At 31.6% G+C, this 15,419-nt stretch overlaps 2 protein-coding genes across 3 annotated transcripts; one reads left to right on the top strand and one right to left on the bottom strand.

The window, feature by feature from the left end:
• The first annotated feature begins 235 nt into the window (after nt 1–235).
• NOF1 (U3 small nucleolar RNA-associated protein) lies at nt 236–5,980 on the top strand. Its single transcript, XM_078965285.1, has 26 exons — nt 236–446; nt 545–596; nt 670–786; nt 974–1,118; nt 1,252–1,340; nt 1,431–1,599; nt 1,695–1,830; nt 1,930–2,053; nt 2,140–2,240; nt 2,339–2,470; nt 2,707–2,787; nt 2,872–3,056; nt 3,138–3,210; nt 3,767–3,826; nt 3,952–3,990; nt 4,072–4,160; nt 4,265–4,329; nt 4,416–4,462; nt 4,577–4,636; nt 4,762–4,833; nt 4,938–4,967; nt 5,079–5,173; nt 5,256–5,361; nt 5,479–5,541; nt 5,647–5,718; nt 5,794–5,980. The coding sequence occupies exons 2-26, from the start codon at nt 566–568 to the stop codon at nt 5,866–5,868; spliced, it is 2,256 nt and encodes a 751-aa protein (XP_078821411.1). The 5' UTR covers nt 236–446; nt 545–565; the 3' UTR covers nt 5,869–5,980.
• A 3,213-nt stretch (nt 5,981–9,193) lies between these two features.
• Nucleotides 9,194–14,777, bottom strand: LOC145004246 (pumilio homolog 5-like). 2 transcript variants are annotated; one of them, XM_078963139.1, is made up of 11 exons: nt 14,558–14,777; nt 14,099–14,179; nt 12,639–13,219; nt 11,525–12,489; nt 11,256–11,397; nt 10,853–10,960; nt 10,390–10,602; nt 10,192–10,302; nt 9,843–10,037; nt 9,510–9,681; nt 9,194–9,414 (listed from the first exon to the last, which is right to left on the bottom strand). In XM_078963139.1, exons 3-11 carry the CDS (start codon nt 13,137–13,139, stop codon nt 9,392–9,394), a joined length of 2,430 nt encoding a protein of 809 aa, XP_078819265.1. In that variant the 5' UTR covers nt 13,140–13,219; nt 14,099–14,179; nt 14,558–14,777; the 3' UTR covers nt 9,194–9,391. The 2 variants fall into 2 exon arrangements, with proteins under 2 accessions (XP_078819265.1, XP_078819264.1); XM_078963138.1 differs by lacking the exon at nt 14,099–14,179.
• Nucleotides 14,778–15,419: the final 642 nt, after the last annotated feature.

The following is a 15,419-nucleotide window of genomic DNA, read 5'->3' as shown; positions in this document are numbered from 1 at the left end:
CACTACTATTGCTCTAAAAGGCTAACAACATACTAATGTTCAACCTAAAAAGGGTGTCTGTATCATTTTATAAGGGACCACAAGTCATCTGATCAAGCTTGGTCAAGTGTTCACCTTTCGTACTTCCTTTCCCTTTTTGTAAAAAAAGTAAAAAATAAAAATAAAAAACAAAATAAAATTGAATGACCTCTTAAACCAACCTAAGTTCGTTGGTTAAAACCCTTTTTCATTCAACAAACGTTTCATAGGGTTTATAAAGGGTTTAAATCCAACAGGTTTTTGCGAGCTTCCGTTGTCCCCCTTGCCGGCTCTCACCAGAGTTTTCCCCCTGGTTCATCAAGTACCATTGGCTTCTTCCATTACTATCATTCTCGTCTCTCCTCTTTCACCGCCCTCTTCTCTGGTTCTTCCCGGCGAGTTAGGGCTTCTTGCTGAACAGAGCGCAGGTAACTATCGAAAAGCTAACCGGCGGTTTACTGTATGTGTTCTAGCAATTGAATTGTTTCTCTTCATTCTTCTTACTTTATACTCTTTCTTTCTGCAGAAAGCTTCAATCTAAATTCTTATGGCTAAACCTAGGTTTGGCAAGAAACGAGGTAAGACTCAAATCTCTATTTCTTTTTATTTCAGTTTCGCTTTCATTTGATTATTTATAAAATCATGTTGTAGGAGGCAGCAGGCCAAAAGCAAATGAATTTACAAAGAATATTAAAAACAAGCGCGCTAGAAGAAATCATGTCGAAGATGAGAAAATTCCAGATACTCCCTCCTCCCCGAGTGATTCAGGCAAGTGAACTTACCTAATCATATTTGGGGATTTGATGGTTTAACTTATCACAAGATGAATATGAAATTGTTATAGATTTTGCTATTGTGTATAATACCATAAACTATTTTAGTGTTCTTAGCGTGTGATATAACGTTCAAACTAGTTATTGGTTGCATCTTAAGTTGCTTGCGTTATGTGTTGTAGGCAATTCATCTGAAGAACACTCTGATATAGCTTCAGAAGAGGAAGAAGAAGAGGTTGCTGTTTACAAGGAACCATCAATGTATGATAACCTGTTGAAGACACTTGGGTCAGCTAGTGAATCAATTGCTGATGCTTACAAGAGGAGGTAGTCATTCCTACTGAAAATCAATTATCCTTCTTACTTTCTACACTTCTTTAATAACATCTTTATTTGTTCAAGAAAATGAAGCCCCTTTTGCTGTTAAAAAACTCATAGCATTCGTTTCTACTATGCTTAGGCAACGTGCAGAAGAAGGCAAAAGTGACACAGATGAAGAAGAGGATAATGATTTAGAATCCTTAAGTGGTTCTGAACAAAGCGAAGATGGTAACAAAAACACCTAATTCCATCAATAATTCCAAGAAAATCATTCACTTTATAATTCGAACTTTTATATTTTTTGGTTTTGATTATTAGAAACTGAAACTGGATCTCCTAGAGGTGACTTGGACCCAACTGATCTTCAAGGTTTGGCAGAAGTTGAAGAACATAGTGAAGATGATGCAGATGAGACATTTGAAAGTGATGGAGAAGAAGATTTCACAGCTGATGATCAGTCTATTGCAAAAGAATCAGAAAGCACAAGGTATTGTGATATTTCTAGTGTTCTTTATATTAAATTTTAACAAGCTTCAACTTTGTGTATAGATTTATTTTAATATTATTGTCATCTTCTTGAAGTTCATACTCTGCTCACCTGGGTTACAAATTATCAAAAGAAGAGGCTGAAAATCTTTCAAGAAAAAAAGGGAAATATAAATGGGAGGTTGATGCAGCTAACTGCAAGTGGGTAGCAACTAAAGAGCTCCTTTTAGAGGTATTCTGTTCATATTTATGACATTTTTGACATTATATATATGTGGTTTTTTACCATCTTGTCCTCAATCATTCATGTAAATCTTTATTGTGTTTTCAGGATTCCTACATGGATTCTCCTTATGGTTTAAATCCCAAGCTATATGACCATTGGTCGAATACTTACAATGCATCTGGAGGGCATGATCTTCATTCATCAAGACAAAGATCATTCTTCTCCCTTTGTAAGTGATGATAAAAAGGGCATTTTCGGACTATTTATTTATTTATTTATTTATTAATTAACTTGTTACCTTCTTTTATTATATAGGTAACACTTATCGGGATATATTACACCACAACAAAAAGCCATTTTATCTTAAAGGTAGAGAAGAAGACTTGAGTATCATGGATGCCTATTTGTTGCACTCGGTGTGTACATCTTTTACATTCATTTCTTCAATACTTTCAGAATCTCACAAATAAAGTGAAAGGTTGATGATCAAGGGGTACTTTTGTAATTTGTGCAGCTGAATCATGTATTTAAAACAAGAGATCTTGTGACAAAGAATGACAAAAAATTGTCAAACAACAAAGAGTCTAAGCATGAGGAAGTTTTAGATAGTGAGAACTTTCTTGACCATGGATTTACTCGTCCTAAGGTAATCATAATCTTGATCTAACAAATCTTGTTTTAGGGCTCAAAAAAATACCAACTTTTTACTTTTCTCTCTAATTCAACATTATACTTTGAAATTACACTCAGATATATCAATGAAAGTTGCCTTATATTTGGATGAAGTTGCTACAATCTGATAGATATTTCAAAGTACAATGCGATTTTCACTTATTAATGTATTATCTAGTGCTGGATTATAAGTTTTGTGATGAATTTCAGGTGTTGATCTTGTTGCCAATGGCAAGTATTGCATATAGAGTAATAAATAGGCTGATTCACTTAACTCCTTCAGGGCATAGGGTAAGTGTAAATCTTTACAATGTTGATATATTTTTAAAAAGTTATGAAAAGATACTTACTTTTGGGTGGGTCCCACTCCCACAGGTTAATGTAGAGCATATTGGTCGATTCTGTGATGAATTTGGGCATGGAAAGTCTGATGATCAGGAGGATGAAGATGAAGATGGTAAAAAATCAAAATCTTGGAAAACATCAAAGCCATCAGATTTTCAAACACTTTTTGGAGGGAATAACAATGATCATTTCATGATTGGCATCAAGTTTACCAAGTAATTTTTTCATGAGTGTCTTGTAATTTTCTCAGTGAATTGTGTTTTAATCAATCATTGACATTTTTGTTTATTTTGTAGGAAGACTATAAAGTTGTATAGTGATTTTTATACATCAGACATGATTGTTGCTTCTCCTCTTGGTTTGATCACAGTGAGTACTACATTTCAAGACTGTTTCTCTTTTTTAATTACTGTTTATTTAATTTTAAATCTAACTAGGGTAATATTTGGGGTGGGGGGTTACTCTGTAAATTTTCTATTAGGCAGGGATCATTTTTGTAGTTTTTAAAAATACGGACCATTTCTACAAAAAACCTGCACAGGGACCTTTTCTGTAAATTATGTGGACAGTTTTTTATAATTTATTTTCTACACAAGGACCAAACCTGCCAACGTCCGAAAGTCTTAAGACACATGGACCATTTCTGCAAGTTACAAGGACAGATTTTGTAATTTATTTTCAACACAAGGACCAAACCTGCCAACATACGAAAGTCTTAAACACATGGATCATTTCTGTAAAGAAAATTCTGCACGAGGACCTTTTCAGTAAATTACAGGGATAGTTTCTGTAATTTTTTTTTCTACATAGGGACTAAACCTACCAACATATGAAACTCTTGTGGTCAAAATCTCAAACCTAAAAATATACTCAATTCAAATTAGTATATCCCATATTATAATTATATTTTATTTTTTTTTTCTAGAAAATTGGGGAGGCTGAATTGGAAAAGGAGAAGGATGTGGATTATCTGTCTTCTATTGAGGTAATTCATAATCTTCTTTTATATAATGAAACACACACACACACACACATACACACACAAACACACACAGTGACACGTGTTTCTTGCTTATTACTTGTGATAATGGAAGGGGATTTTGTGAATAGGTGTTGATTGTTGATCATTCAGATATTATAGCGATGCAGGTAAATTATCTGAATAAAGTTTCTATTAAATTATTTTTTTTTTCTTTTGATTAATATTTTTAATTAAAATTTCTTTTCCAGAATTGGTCCCATGTGAATACTGTTGTTGAGCAGTTGAATCGCATTCCATCAAAGCAGCATGGAACTGATATAATGCGAATAAGACCATGGTATTTAGAGAACTTAATTCTCTTTCTCCCCTTATTTGCTAAAATTACCAAAATACCCATGCTTCTTCCCTTATTTGCTAAAATTACCAAAATACCCATTATAGGTACCTTGATGGACAAGCTAGGTTTTATAGGCAAACAATTGTGCTAGGAACTCATGTAAATCCAGGTAAAATCTGTTGAGTGTTATTTATTTATTTATTTTATTGTATAATATTATGGCATTTAAAATTATCTTCTTTTATATTTCCTTAGATATCAACGCGATGTTCAACAACCATTGCCTCAACTACAAAGGAAAGGTGAGCAAATATTTTTCGAAGTCTTTATTTTGATTTTCATCTTATAAATAATAAATGATGGATATATTTATTTTCTCAATATAAAGTTGTGTAAAAATTAAAATTATTTGTTAGGTGAAACTTTCATGTGAGCACAAAGGTGTTCTTCCAAAAGTTTTGCTTCAAGTGAGACAGGTTTGTATTTTTTTTATAAACTCTCTTCAAATCTTTATCCTATTTATTTTTATTTTATTTATCAAAGGTGTACTTTTTTACCAAAAATATTTATATTTATTTGTATTGACCATTTTAACATTCAGATCTACGAGCGTATTGATACCGAATCAATAGCGGATGCTGATGACTCCCGCCTTGAATACTTCAAGAAAAAGGTTTTATTTATTTTTTCTTTTTAAAAAAAAAACAATGTGTGCAAAAGACTTAAACGCCCTCCTCGTCATCACATTTGACAATTTTCATGTTTCTTGTTTTGTAGGTGTTCCCAAAGATTAAAGATTCTGTTCAGGTATTATAATTATGGGCTAAATGCTTATTATACAATTACATTTCTTGCATTCAGCTCTTATTTTATTTTAATAAAAAATAAAGAAAAGTAAAATGTTTTTATAATGTGCAGGGTGGAGTTATGATATTTATTAGTTCTTACTTTGAGTTTGTTCGTGTACGAAACTTCTTGAAGTCTCAAGATGCATCCATGTGTCTGCTTGGAGAGTGAGAATTTATTTATTTATTTTTTATTTTTTTTAAATCATAAAATTGTTATAAAGTATTTAATCATTTTATGACATTTTAGGTATACAGAACAAAGTGATATATCACGTGCACGAGTTTGGTTCTTTCAAGGAAAACGGAAGATTATGTTGTACACTGAAAGAGCCCATTTTTACCACAGATATAAAGTAAATTAAATTAACCTCCTTTTTTATAAACCCAATTTCAATAAAAACCATTATATTTTTTTGTTTAACCAAATAACCATTGAATTAATTTCTAACTTATGCTGTATTAAAAAACAGATTCGTGGAATTCAGAATTTAATAATTTATTCACTTCCGGAGCGGAAAGAGATTTACCCCGAGGCATGTTTTTCTAACCCTAATTTTCTGTTTAATTTACAAAAATACCCTCTTTTGTAGTTTTTTTTTTTTTTTTTTTTTATAATGTGTTTTTTTTTGTTGATGCAGATTGTGAATATGCTTGAAGGATCACATAGCATGAACTGTACAGTGCTATTCTCACGCTTTGATCTTCTTCGGGTAACCATATTTACTATACCTTTTTTCCCCATTTTTTAAAATCTTTTTAAATTATTTTTTAAATTTTTTGTTCAGCTGGAGAGGATTGTGGGGACCACCCCGGCAAAAAGAATGGTGACGTCAGATAAGCGTATATTCACTTTCTGTTAGAAATATAGCCTCCTTCAACAATAGAAGATAACTCAAAAAATTTAACTTATTATATATCATTCTTTGTTGAGAACAAAAATTGCACCATTGAACTTGCTGGATTTTTTGCTTTCTTTGTTGTGACAATATAGCATTTCTAATCTTGTTTAATGCATTGATTATTAGTTTTATTTAAAAAAAGAAAAAAGAAAAAAGAGGATTATGGTAAAAGATCGTACATAATCGAAGTGGTTTTTGTATTTGTCAAGATAAACATCAAAATGGCACATGCGTGGTGAAACAAACAATTCGAATGTATTTCATCATTTTGCCAAGTTAGTTGGATCTATCCAATGAGCTATTAAACAAATATAGGATTATGGTAAATCCTTCTTGCATATGGCTCCCTAAACATTCCACGTTCATGCCTCATGGCCATGAGAAACACATATAAAGCACACAAGAAGACTATTTTTGGTAAATTGTTGCTAAAGAATAGTTAAACAACACACTAAAACTTGTAATTCATCTATTTACATTCTACATCTATTTACATTCTATTATGCATAATCCTTCTAACCCAATCCTTATAAACCCGACGCCTCAATTTCTGCATGTCATAAAATTAAACAAAAGAAAAAAAATCATCATTTATCAATCTTTATTGTCAAATTTATCTATCAAGACCATAAAGAATCTAAATAGTTAAATAGTTCAGATGGTTGATGAATTGGACAACATATAACACCTTAATTTCTTTCAAGAAATCTAGATGATTCTTTTTTTCAAGCTTTCAGTGGGAAAGATTTTGTAATTAATTTCCAATATGTACATGGTCTTGTGTTACATGATTAATGGAACTTTTGATCTTTCAATGGATGTCTATGTGTAATCTCAATTATTTTTAACATTATTGTTAATTCTAGGTACCCCAACCTATTATGCCATAAACTAAATGTCCTAAGATGATAATGTTTTTCTTTAACTATCATATATATATATATATATATATATATATATATATATATATATATATATATATATATATATATATATATAACTGAATCAAATATGATACTTAAAGAAAAACATTGTGATCCTAAGACATTTAACCCATGGTATATATATATATATATATATATATATATATATATATATATATATATATATATATATATATATATATATATATATAACTAGAATCAAGTATTGGTAGCCTCTATAGCAAATGGTTCTTATCTATATTATATGTATATTTCTTATTTTATAGGGTAATAGTTTGAATGTCATCCATTTAGATACATGTTAGTGAAACTTAAATAGTTTCTATTTGACTTTGGAGATAATAAAACATTTTCTATGCAAAAGTTTGTACCATTTAGTAATGTAAAATGAGTTTTCAGCTCCTTCTACCAACTTTGTAGGACCTGATATTATATGTACGATTGATTTTGTTGGTATTAATTTTGAAAAGTATTTCTTAGATATTAGAATAATTTGTGTGGTACCACTGTTGACATACAAACATCTCCAACATTTTCTTATTATTATGCTCAAAGTTGAACTGATATTGAACTTCACATATGAAGGAAATATGAGCCTATAAACATAATTAGTTATTATAAAGTTCATTTATTAGGAAAGATAAAAATAAAGGAAAAAACAACATAAATCTTTAGTCTGTGTTTTCATGTAATGCCTAAAAATGGAGAACATTTAGCTTAGTAAATTCAACATCATCAATGATGTTTACTTCTTATCACTTTTCTTTAATGAATTCTTGACAAAGTTGAAAAAAAATGTACAGGTGTGTGACATGTCTTTGACCAATGACCTATGTCATCATATCTATAACAGGAACCATCGGAGTTATATGATCCCAACATTATGTCTTGCCACTTTGGTCCTCTCTTATGGTTTACCATTGTTTCTTTGTGGATCATGGTAATTATTATTTTCTAGCCATGACCATGATTATAAGAATCACCTTTTCCACGACTAGAATTGTGGTTATGGTTTCAACTAAAACGGCTACAACCAAAGCCATAACCACATCCTGGTCCACATGTATTGTTTCTAGGATCATCATTATTGGTAGAATTTTCTTCAGGAAGTGCTAATTATCCTGTCGGATGAGATTGGTGGTTTTTCATCAAGAGCTTATTAGTTTGCTCTGCAACAAGGAAACATGCATGCAATTTAAAATATTTTGTGAACCTTTGCATCCGATGTTGTTGCATCAAGGAAATGTATGTTGCATGAAATATGGAGTAAGTTTTCTCCAACATATCTTCATCAATAACATATCTTCATCAATAATCTCATGTCCACAATATTTAAGTTATGAATATATTATAAACAAAGCCGAGTTGTATTCATTCACTTTCTTAAAGTCCTGAAACCTTAGTGTTCTCCCTTTATCTCTATCATTTAGAAGTACAACTTCCTTTATGTTCAAATAAGTCTTTCAAGCGGTTCAAGAGAATGCTTGGATCATTAATATCAAAAAATATAAATCTCAACATTTCATGGATATGCTTACAAAGGAAAACTTGTACTTTCTCTTTATCTTGTGCAATACACTCATTAATTTTATTTATTGTATTAGGAATGTCCATGGACTCAAGATACATTTTTATATTTATCATTTATGACATAGTTTCTTCCACTGACTTCAAGTGTTACAAACTCACGCTTTGCAATGTTGGATATAGCGTAACTTGATTAAGATAGATGTGATTTTTACTTGTTTAATCGTCTTGATTAGAGCTCTCGTACGGATAACGTGTTATAAATTCAACATAATTTAAATAAAATTAACAAAATTAAACTAAAACTTTTGTGAAGAGGATGAAGAAGACTTGCTTTTGAATACTTAGTAGAATGTATTCAAAACGATGTGTCTTTCATATTTACAATGGTGGTATTTATATCGGTAAAATCACTAGATATAATCAATGTACTCTTACACATATTTGACGTTATTGATATTATGGTTGACAATGTTATTTACAAAAGAAAAAAAAAACAATATTTGTAAAGTATTTGTTAGTCTTCGTCTTTCGATTGAGGTGTAAGTTCTGCTCACCATGGTGATATAATCCCCCATCTATCATAAAAGTTTGAACAAGTACGAACCATACCTTATCAGAAACTTCTGTTCCTTTTTTATTTTTCCAAAATGACAAAATATCTACATTGTTAAATTCTTGAAGTCACAAATTATATAAAGTATGATCCAATACTTCCTTAATTCGCTATTAGGGTTGTTAATTGACATAATTTGTGCTTGTTTGTTTGCTAGCTTCGTTTAGATATTATAAATTTGCATTGAAATATCCAACAATAACTATCCAAACAATCCACTTTCATACCCCATGGCAACAAGAAACACATATACATATATACAACACACAAAGGAACAACACAGAAAGCCTAATTTTGGTAACTTGTTGCTAAAGAATAGTTAAACAACAACACACTTAAACTTTTAATTCATCTATTCACATTCTATTCTGCATAATCCTTCTTATAACCCCAATCCTTATGAACCCGACGCCTCAATTTCTGCATGTCATAAAATTAAACCAAAACAAAAAAAGCATCATTTATCAATCTTGATTGCTAATTTAAGATCATGAAAGAGATTCAATTACACTTGCCTTCACCATAGAGTTGCTCAAAGCGAGCAACAATATGTTTCCCATACGTATACTTCTTCAATGAATTCAAATGGATTTTAATCCTACCAAGTAACACTTCCCTTTGGGGCCCACTACATGTTTGAAGAACCTTTTGTACCACATAATTTGCAAATTGGTCCTTCACCATCACCTAACACATCAAAATACAATACACAATTACCAAAATACCCTCGTAGAACCATAGTATTCCAAAGCTTGCTTTCATGGGATACTAGTTTCAATAAGTTGAAAAAGGGCATTCATGTCTTTTGCACAGAGTGAGTTTCATTATTAGGATTTGATTCCACTCACCAATAAATTATCGTTGCCTTCACCATATCCAACAATCTCTTGGATCATGATTTCTCTTGTATCCGAGTCACCATATTCCAAACATTTTTCAATAACATTTGATGCAAATTTGTGTTGACTTAGTTGTATTATATGACCTTCCAACTTATGTACAATTTGACTTCTTTCCTCCGGTTTTCCACCTTCCAAAACATACTACCAAACACCACAAGCAAACAAGTGATTATAATTGAAAGAAATGACCATTTTACCCTTCTGTTTGCGAAACAAAAAATGACTCAACTTTTCACAAAAAAAAGGGTCTTTTGAATTTTAAGTTGATGGATCTTTTGATTTAGAGTTAACAAACCTGAGTTACATAATTTCCATACTGATCTTGTGCAAGATCATAAACCGATTCCAAAATTTCATCCACTATAAATTGGCTGTGAAGTTCATCGGTAGAGTGTTCTAGTACCCTCTATTAAAAATAGAAAAACAATATAAAAATGAATTTACCACATTATGAAAAACAAAATAAATAAATCAAAATGCCACAAATTTTAACCTGTATGACACGGCAACCGTATGGATGTTTTGACAAGGCTGCAACTTGACCACGAAAAGATGAGATCACAAACCTGATTTTATCGGTTGGAATACTTTCAATACATTTTTGTATCACATGATTTCCATTTTGATCACGAACACATTTTAAAACATGCCCATTGAGTTCATGGACAAGCTTTGTTTTTTGTTCTAGATCGATTGCATCAAGAGCCTACAAGAAATTCGATAAAATAAAGGTTGAGAAGGGCATTCACGTCTTTTTACACAAGACAAGACTCGACAAGCTTTAGAGAGGCTATTTTTTATTATGTCTTTTGCACATACAACATATCTCGTCCTACTTTTTTTGTCAGATTGACATTAGTCTCAGATACAGTCCAATGCATGTCAAACACAATACAACCTGTCATGTAATGTTCTATGTGGGCCATAGTGGAAAGAAGAGGTAGAAAATATTATACCTTTTGGATTACACGACAACCATACATTTGGAGGCTTAAAGATAATATTTGACCTTCAAGTTGGTTTCCAAGCTCCCTTCTTTGTTCAAAGCTTCCATATTCAAAGAACTAAAAATATGACAAAGACAAGAAACATAACCCCGATGTTTAACCTTTTTAACAATTTATGTAATAATGTTTCACTTTTTTTTTACCAATTTATGCAACAATGTGTCACTTTGTGACCAATTTATGTAACTGACACGAATTATGCAACCATATTTTATGGCATTTGTTGGTGCTAAAATGAAATGTTGTTTGTATATTCTGTCTAAAAACCAACTTTATTGGATAAATTGGGAAAAACCTAAAACTTTATTGCACAAATTAAAGTATACAATAAGGTGTCGTAGTGGTATCTCACCTTTTGAATAACATAATTACCGAAAACATCTGTCATTAGTTTGGAAGCATGAGGAAGAACTTCGTTAAATACAGATTCTTTCTCCTCATTGCTACAAATTTCCAACTTCTGCTGAATGAAACGACTTCCATGTTGATCAACACTGCACCAATTGTATAAGAAAAAGCAAATTGCTTCGAGTTTATTATTAATCGACTTAATGCAAAAAAAACACAGCAACTAATTCGGGAAATTAAAAAGAGAAAAAGAAAAAGGGAATTAGAACTTGCCTGAACTCAACAATATGTCCAAAAATGTCCGATAGCTCTAACCTCCTACCCTTACCCGATTTCAACTCTTCAAGAAAAGAATACGTTTTCGGATCATCAATAACCTGATTTCCCAAATTACCCTTCCACCCCCGATACATCCCTTCATTCCTCCGACCAGAATAACTAGCCCCACCAATCGGAGACCCCGGAATTGCCGGACTTGCAAAGGGCGAATTCGTAAATTGTGAAAAATCCAAATTTCCCGGGCTCCCAAAATAATAAGAACCCGTTGTCCCTACCCTTCTCGAGTCAAACCCTAAAGATTGTAATTTCGGATCCTCCCCACGAACCGGAAGTTGAAAGGGTACCCCAAGATGTCCATAAAAATTATTAAAATGTGACAAATTTACCCCTGGGGTTTGACTTTGACCACTAAAAGGCGTTGGAAGAGGGCTATTAGGAAGATATCCGGTTGCATATGGTGAAAATGGTGATGGGTTAAACCCGTATCCATGAAAGTAACCCGTGGGTATTACATTCGGGTAAATAAATGCTGGATCTTGGGCATATGGTGGGGTGAACCCGGAGGATTGTAAAATCGGTTGCACTTCAGACACAAAATTGATGGGATTTTGAAGAAATTGATTCATATTCATTCCAATGTATGTTTGAGGTAACGAAACGATTTGAGGGTGGGCCCCATGAACATGAACATGAGACATGTTTCTTTGTTGTTGGTGATGTTGATGTTCTTGGTTTCTCGCAGTTTCTAATTTTGGAATGTTGGAGATGTTGAGAGATGCTATTCGGTTTCTTAAAGTGGAAACATCGGTTTCTGAACTTGAAATTGAAATTGTAGCAGTTGTAGGGTTGGAGTCATTGTGGTTATCTTCTTCTTCTTCTTCTTCTTCTTCTTCATTTGGTTTGTGTGTAAATGAGTGAGATTGATTGTATTGAGGTGACTTAGGTTGAGGAAGATCTTCCTGTATGAAAATGTACTTTTAGTAACAAGATCCTTTATTTGATCATTAGCTAAATGCAAGAAATAGCAATGTCTACTTTCATTTCTTTATATTACAACATTGTAATTTCAATTCTTTCATTTTGCTTTTTTCATGAGGAAGAACATTACCTGTTTAGGTGATCTCTCATCATCATCATCGGATTCTTCCTTATGAGTAGAAAGATTACTATGATCCAATTGCAATGAGCCACTATAAGAATCATCAAAAGAAGTCATTTTCCTATTATTTCCTGTATTTCTTATATTCCGAAAAATATTTTGATTTTCACCCGAAACCAATGGTGGAGGAAGCCTAGGATTCAAATTAACATGAGCCCAATAATATGCAAAATAAGATGGATCAGCTCTAAGTTGCTCTTCAGATTCAGGAACATTAGTAACATCTGTAACAAAGTGTTGCCTAAACATGAGGTTCTCAATTGCTGCAAATGAACCTTCAATACTTGGAGGAGCACTTCCACTTCTATTTGGGGGTATATTAGTCTTTCTTTCATTAAATCTTTGGCCCTTTGATCCCAATCCCATGTCCTCAATGCCCATATTCATATCGTTGTGTGAAGCCCATTTTCTATTTGCTTCAATTATTCGAATCGGACTTTCTGTCGCCATTTTGACACGTTTTTTGATAACTTGGAGTTGTGAAAAGATCAAAAGTTCTTCATTTTTTGTTGGAAGTTAATGAGCTATGACTGCAATTAGAGTGATTTTTATAATGGGATGAAGAAAAAAAAAAAAAAAAAAAAAAAAGCATAATTCTTGACACAAGGGTAAAATGGTCATTTACCGCCCTTCAGACGGGTTTTATGCAATAAATAGCAATATAATTTCATTAGTTTGTTTACTACTTTCATTTCTTCCTATTATATTATTATACTTTGAACAAGATAAACACAAATATAGCTAATAAGAAAATTAAAATAAAAGGACAACGTTATAATTGGGTAGATATTTTCAAGTATAAATTAACATATGTTGCTATTCTTGCATTTAGCCTAAAAAGAAACAACATTTCTTCATTGTTACAAGAAAATTGTAACGTTTTCTCATATAGTAAGCTTTTGTGTTGAAATTATCTATTCGCCACATCATTATTCTAAATAAATTGGGAATAGTGAAGTTGGGTGTACAAGGTTCCTCTATTTTGTCTTTGTTGAGGGGTGTTTTAGGTATTTCATTATAGTCGAAAGAATTTGTAAGAGGTTGTAAATTATCTACAACCCCTACACAAAATTTGGTTCACAATCGTCCAAATTGTGACTCAAGACATAGGACCAAACAAACTTTTTAGGGCTATTTCCTATGGCAAGAATGGGGAGGGTAATTACGTCTTTTTCACTTTGGGTGTGACAATATCAAACTCTTTCAAAAGACAAAGTACAAATGTTTTGCTATGTCATGTCATGTTCTATGCAACAAATAGGACTAACAAAACATAAAAAGTAAACTATCGTATACCAACTAGAAATCAATAACGATATTTCTACTTATAGATGACTTTTAATTTTTTAGTTTATAAGCTTCAGAGTGCAAGACTTTAACAAATTATAACAAAAGAAAACACATGAAACCTTGTGGAATTTCAGAACGATTATTGTTTTTCGTTACATGACTTCAGCTTTTCCCACATATCATCAACCTTCTTAGCATATCTCCATGTATACAAACAAATACAAACGACGACTTCAATTACTCCAATTAATAAACTCAACCCACACATATAACCATGCTTTCGTTTCAAGTTAACCAAAACCCATACGCAAACAAACACAACTACACAATCTTCACCAATCAACACTAAATTTCAACGATTGTCGAATTCGAATTCTTTAAATTAACAAAAACCCATATGAAAAAGATTCGGTACTTTGAATATTTATTGCAAAGAAACAAAAGGGTGGAGTCTTTATTGAGTAAGGGTATTGAAAAGCTAATAACTTCAACTAGAAAGAACCCTAAAACAAAAAACAAAAGAAAAGAAAAAAACTCTATTTTTTGGGAAAAAAATTGAAAGAAAACAAGATTCTCACCTGGGTTTTGTCTAAAAGAGCTGAATACGAAGTTCTTGAAACCCTAGATTCTATCAAGTAGGTATTGATGATGATGATGATTAAGAGTGATCAGCGAGAGAAAAGTGAGTTGAAAATGAAGTAGTGTGGGGCTTGATAGTTGATATTTTGTATTTGGTATTTGGTATTTGAAGGTGTAAAAGAAGGTGAAAAATGAGGTGATTGGTAGGCTCTGTTTGTGTAATTTTGTGAAGGGATACCGGGGAATGATGCTGGAAAAGGGTGGAAAACGACAAGCAAGAAACTTTCAAAAAGAATTTTCGTTTATAAATGGGAATTCATATAATCCATGGCATTCACTCAACCAGATCTTTATATCTCAAGTTTTTACGTTTAAATATAGTAAAAAACACTCAAACTCAATCTACTTGAAATACTTTTTAGGGAAAAAAATATGTATATGTCAAATTTTGTTTTTGTTATAAACTATAATAATTATTTGGATTTAAAAAAGCAAAAAAAAAAAATATCTAAACTATTCAAATTTGAAAACTAATTTTTTTTCTAAGAATGAAGGGAGTGGTGGAACCATCGTCGAAGTAAATGATAACATAAAAAAATTTGTGTAATATATAATTAAAAAAATCATAATTTCATTAGATATAAAATTCAACTTCTATAACAAAGTTACATTTAAAAGTTCATATCTTCATTCTTTTATTTTTCGAAAACAAATAATTACATTTTTAGTTTTAACATTCTCAAGTGCTTTCTTTTTTACACTACAAATCAAAACATCATTTATAAAATTATCAGCTATTTTATTATATAAATCGGTCTTCAACAACTTCATTGCAGAAAAACATTGTTCAACGATTGCGGT

This window comes from Lactuca saligna, chromosome 7 (genome assembly GCF_052625555.1).
Source record: "Lactuca saligna cultivar CGN05327 chromosome 7, ASM5262555v1, whole genome shotgun sequence".
In the NCBI taxonomy this organism is placed as follows: domain Eukaryota; kingdom Viridiplantae; phylum Streptophyta; class Magnoliopsida; order Asterales; family Asteraceae; genus Lactuca; species Lactuca saligna.
This window is presented reverse-complemented; position numbering and strand designations above follow the sequence as displayed.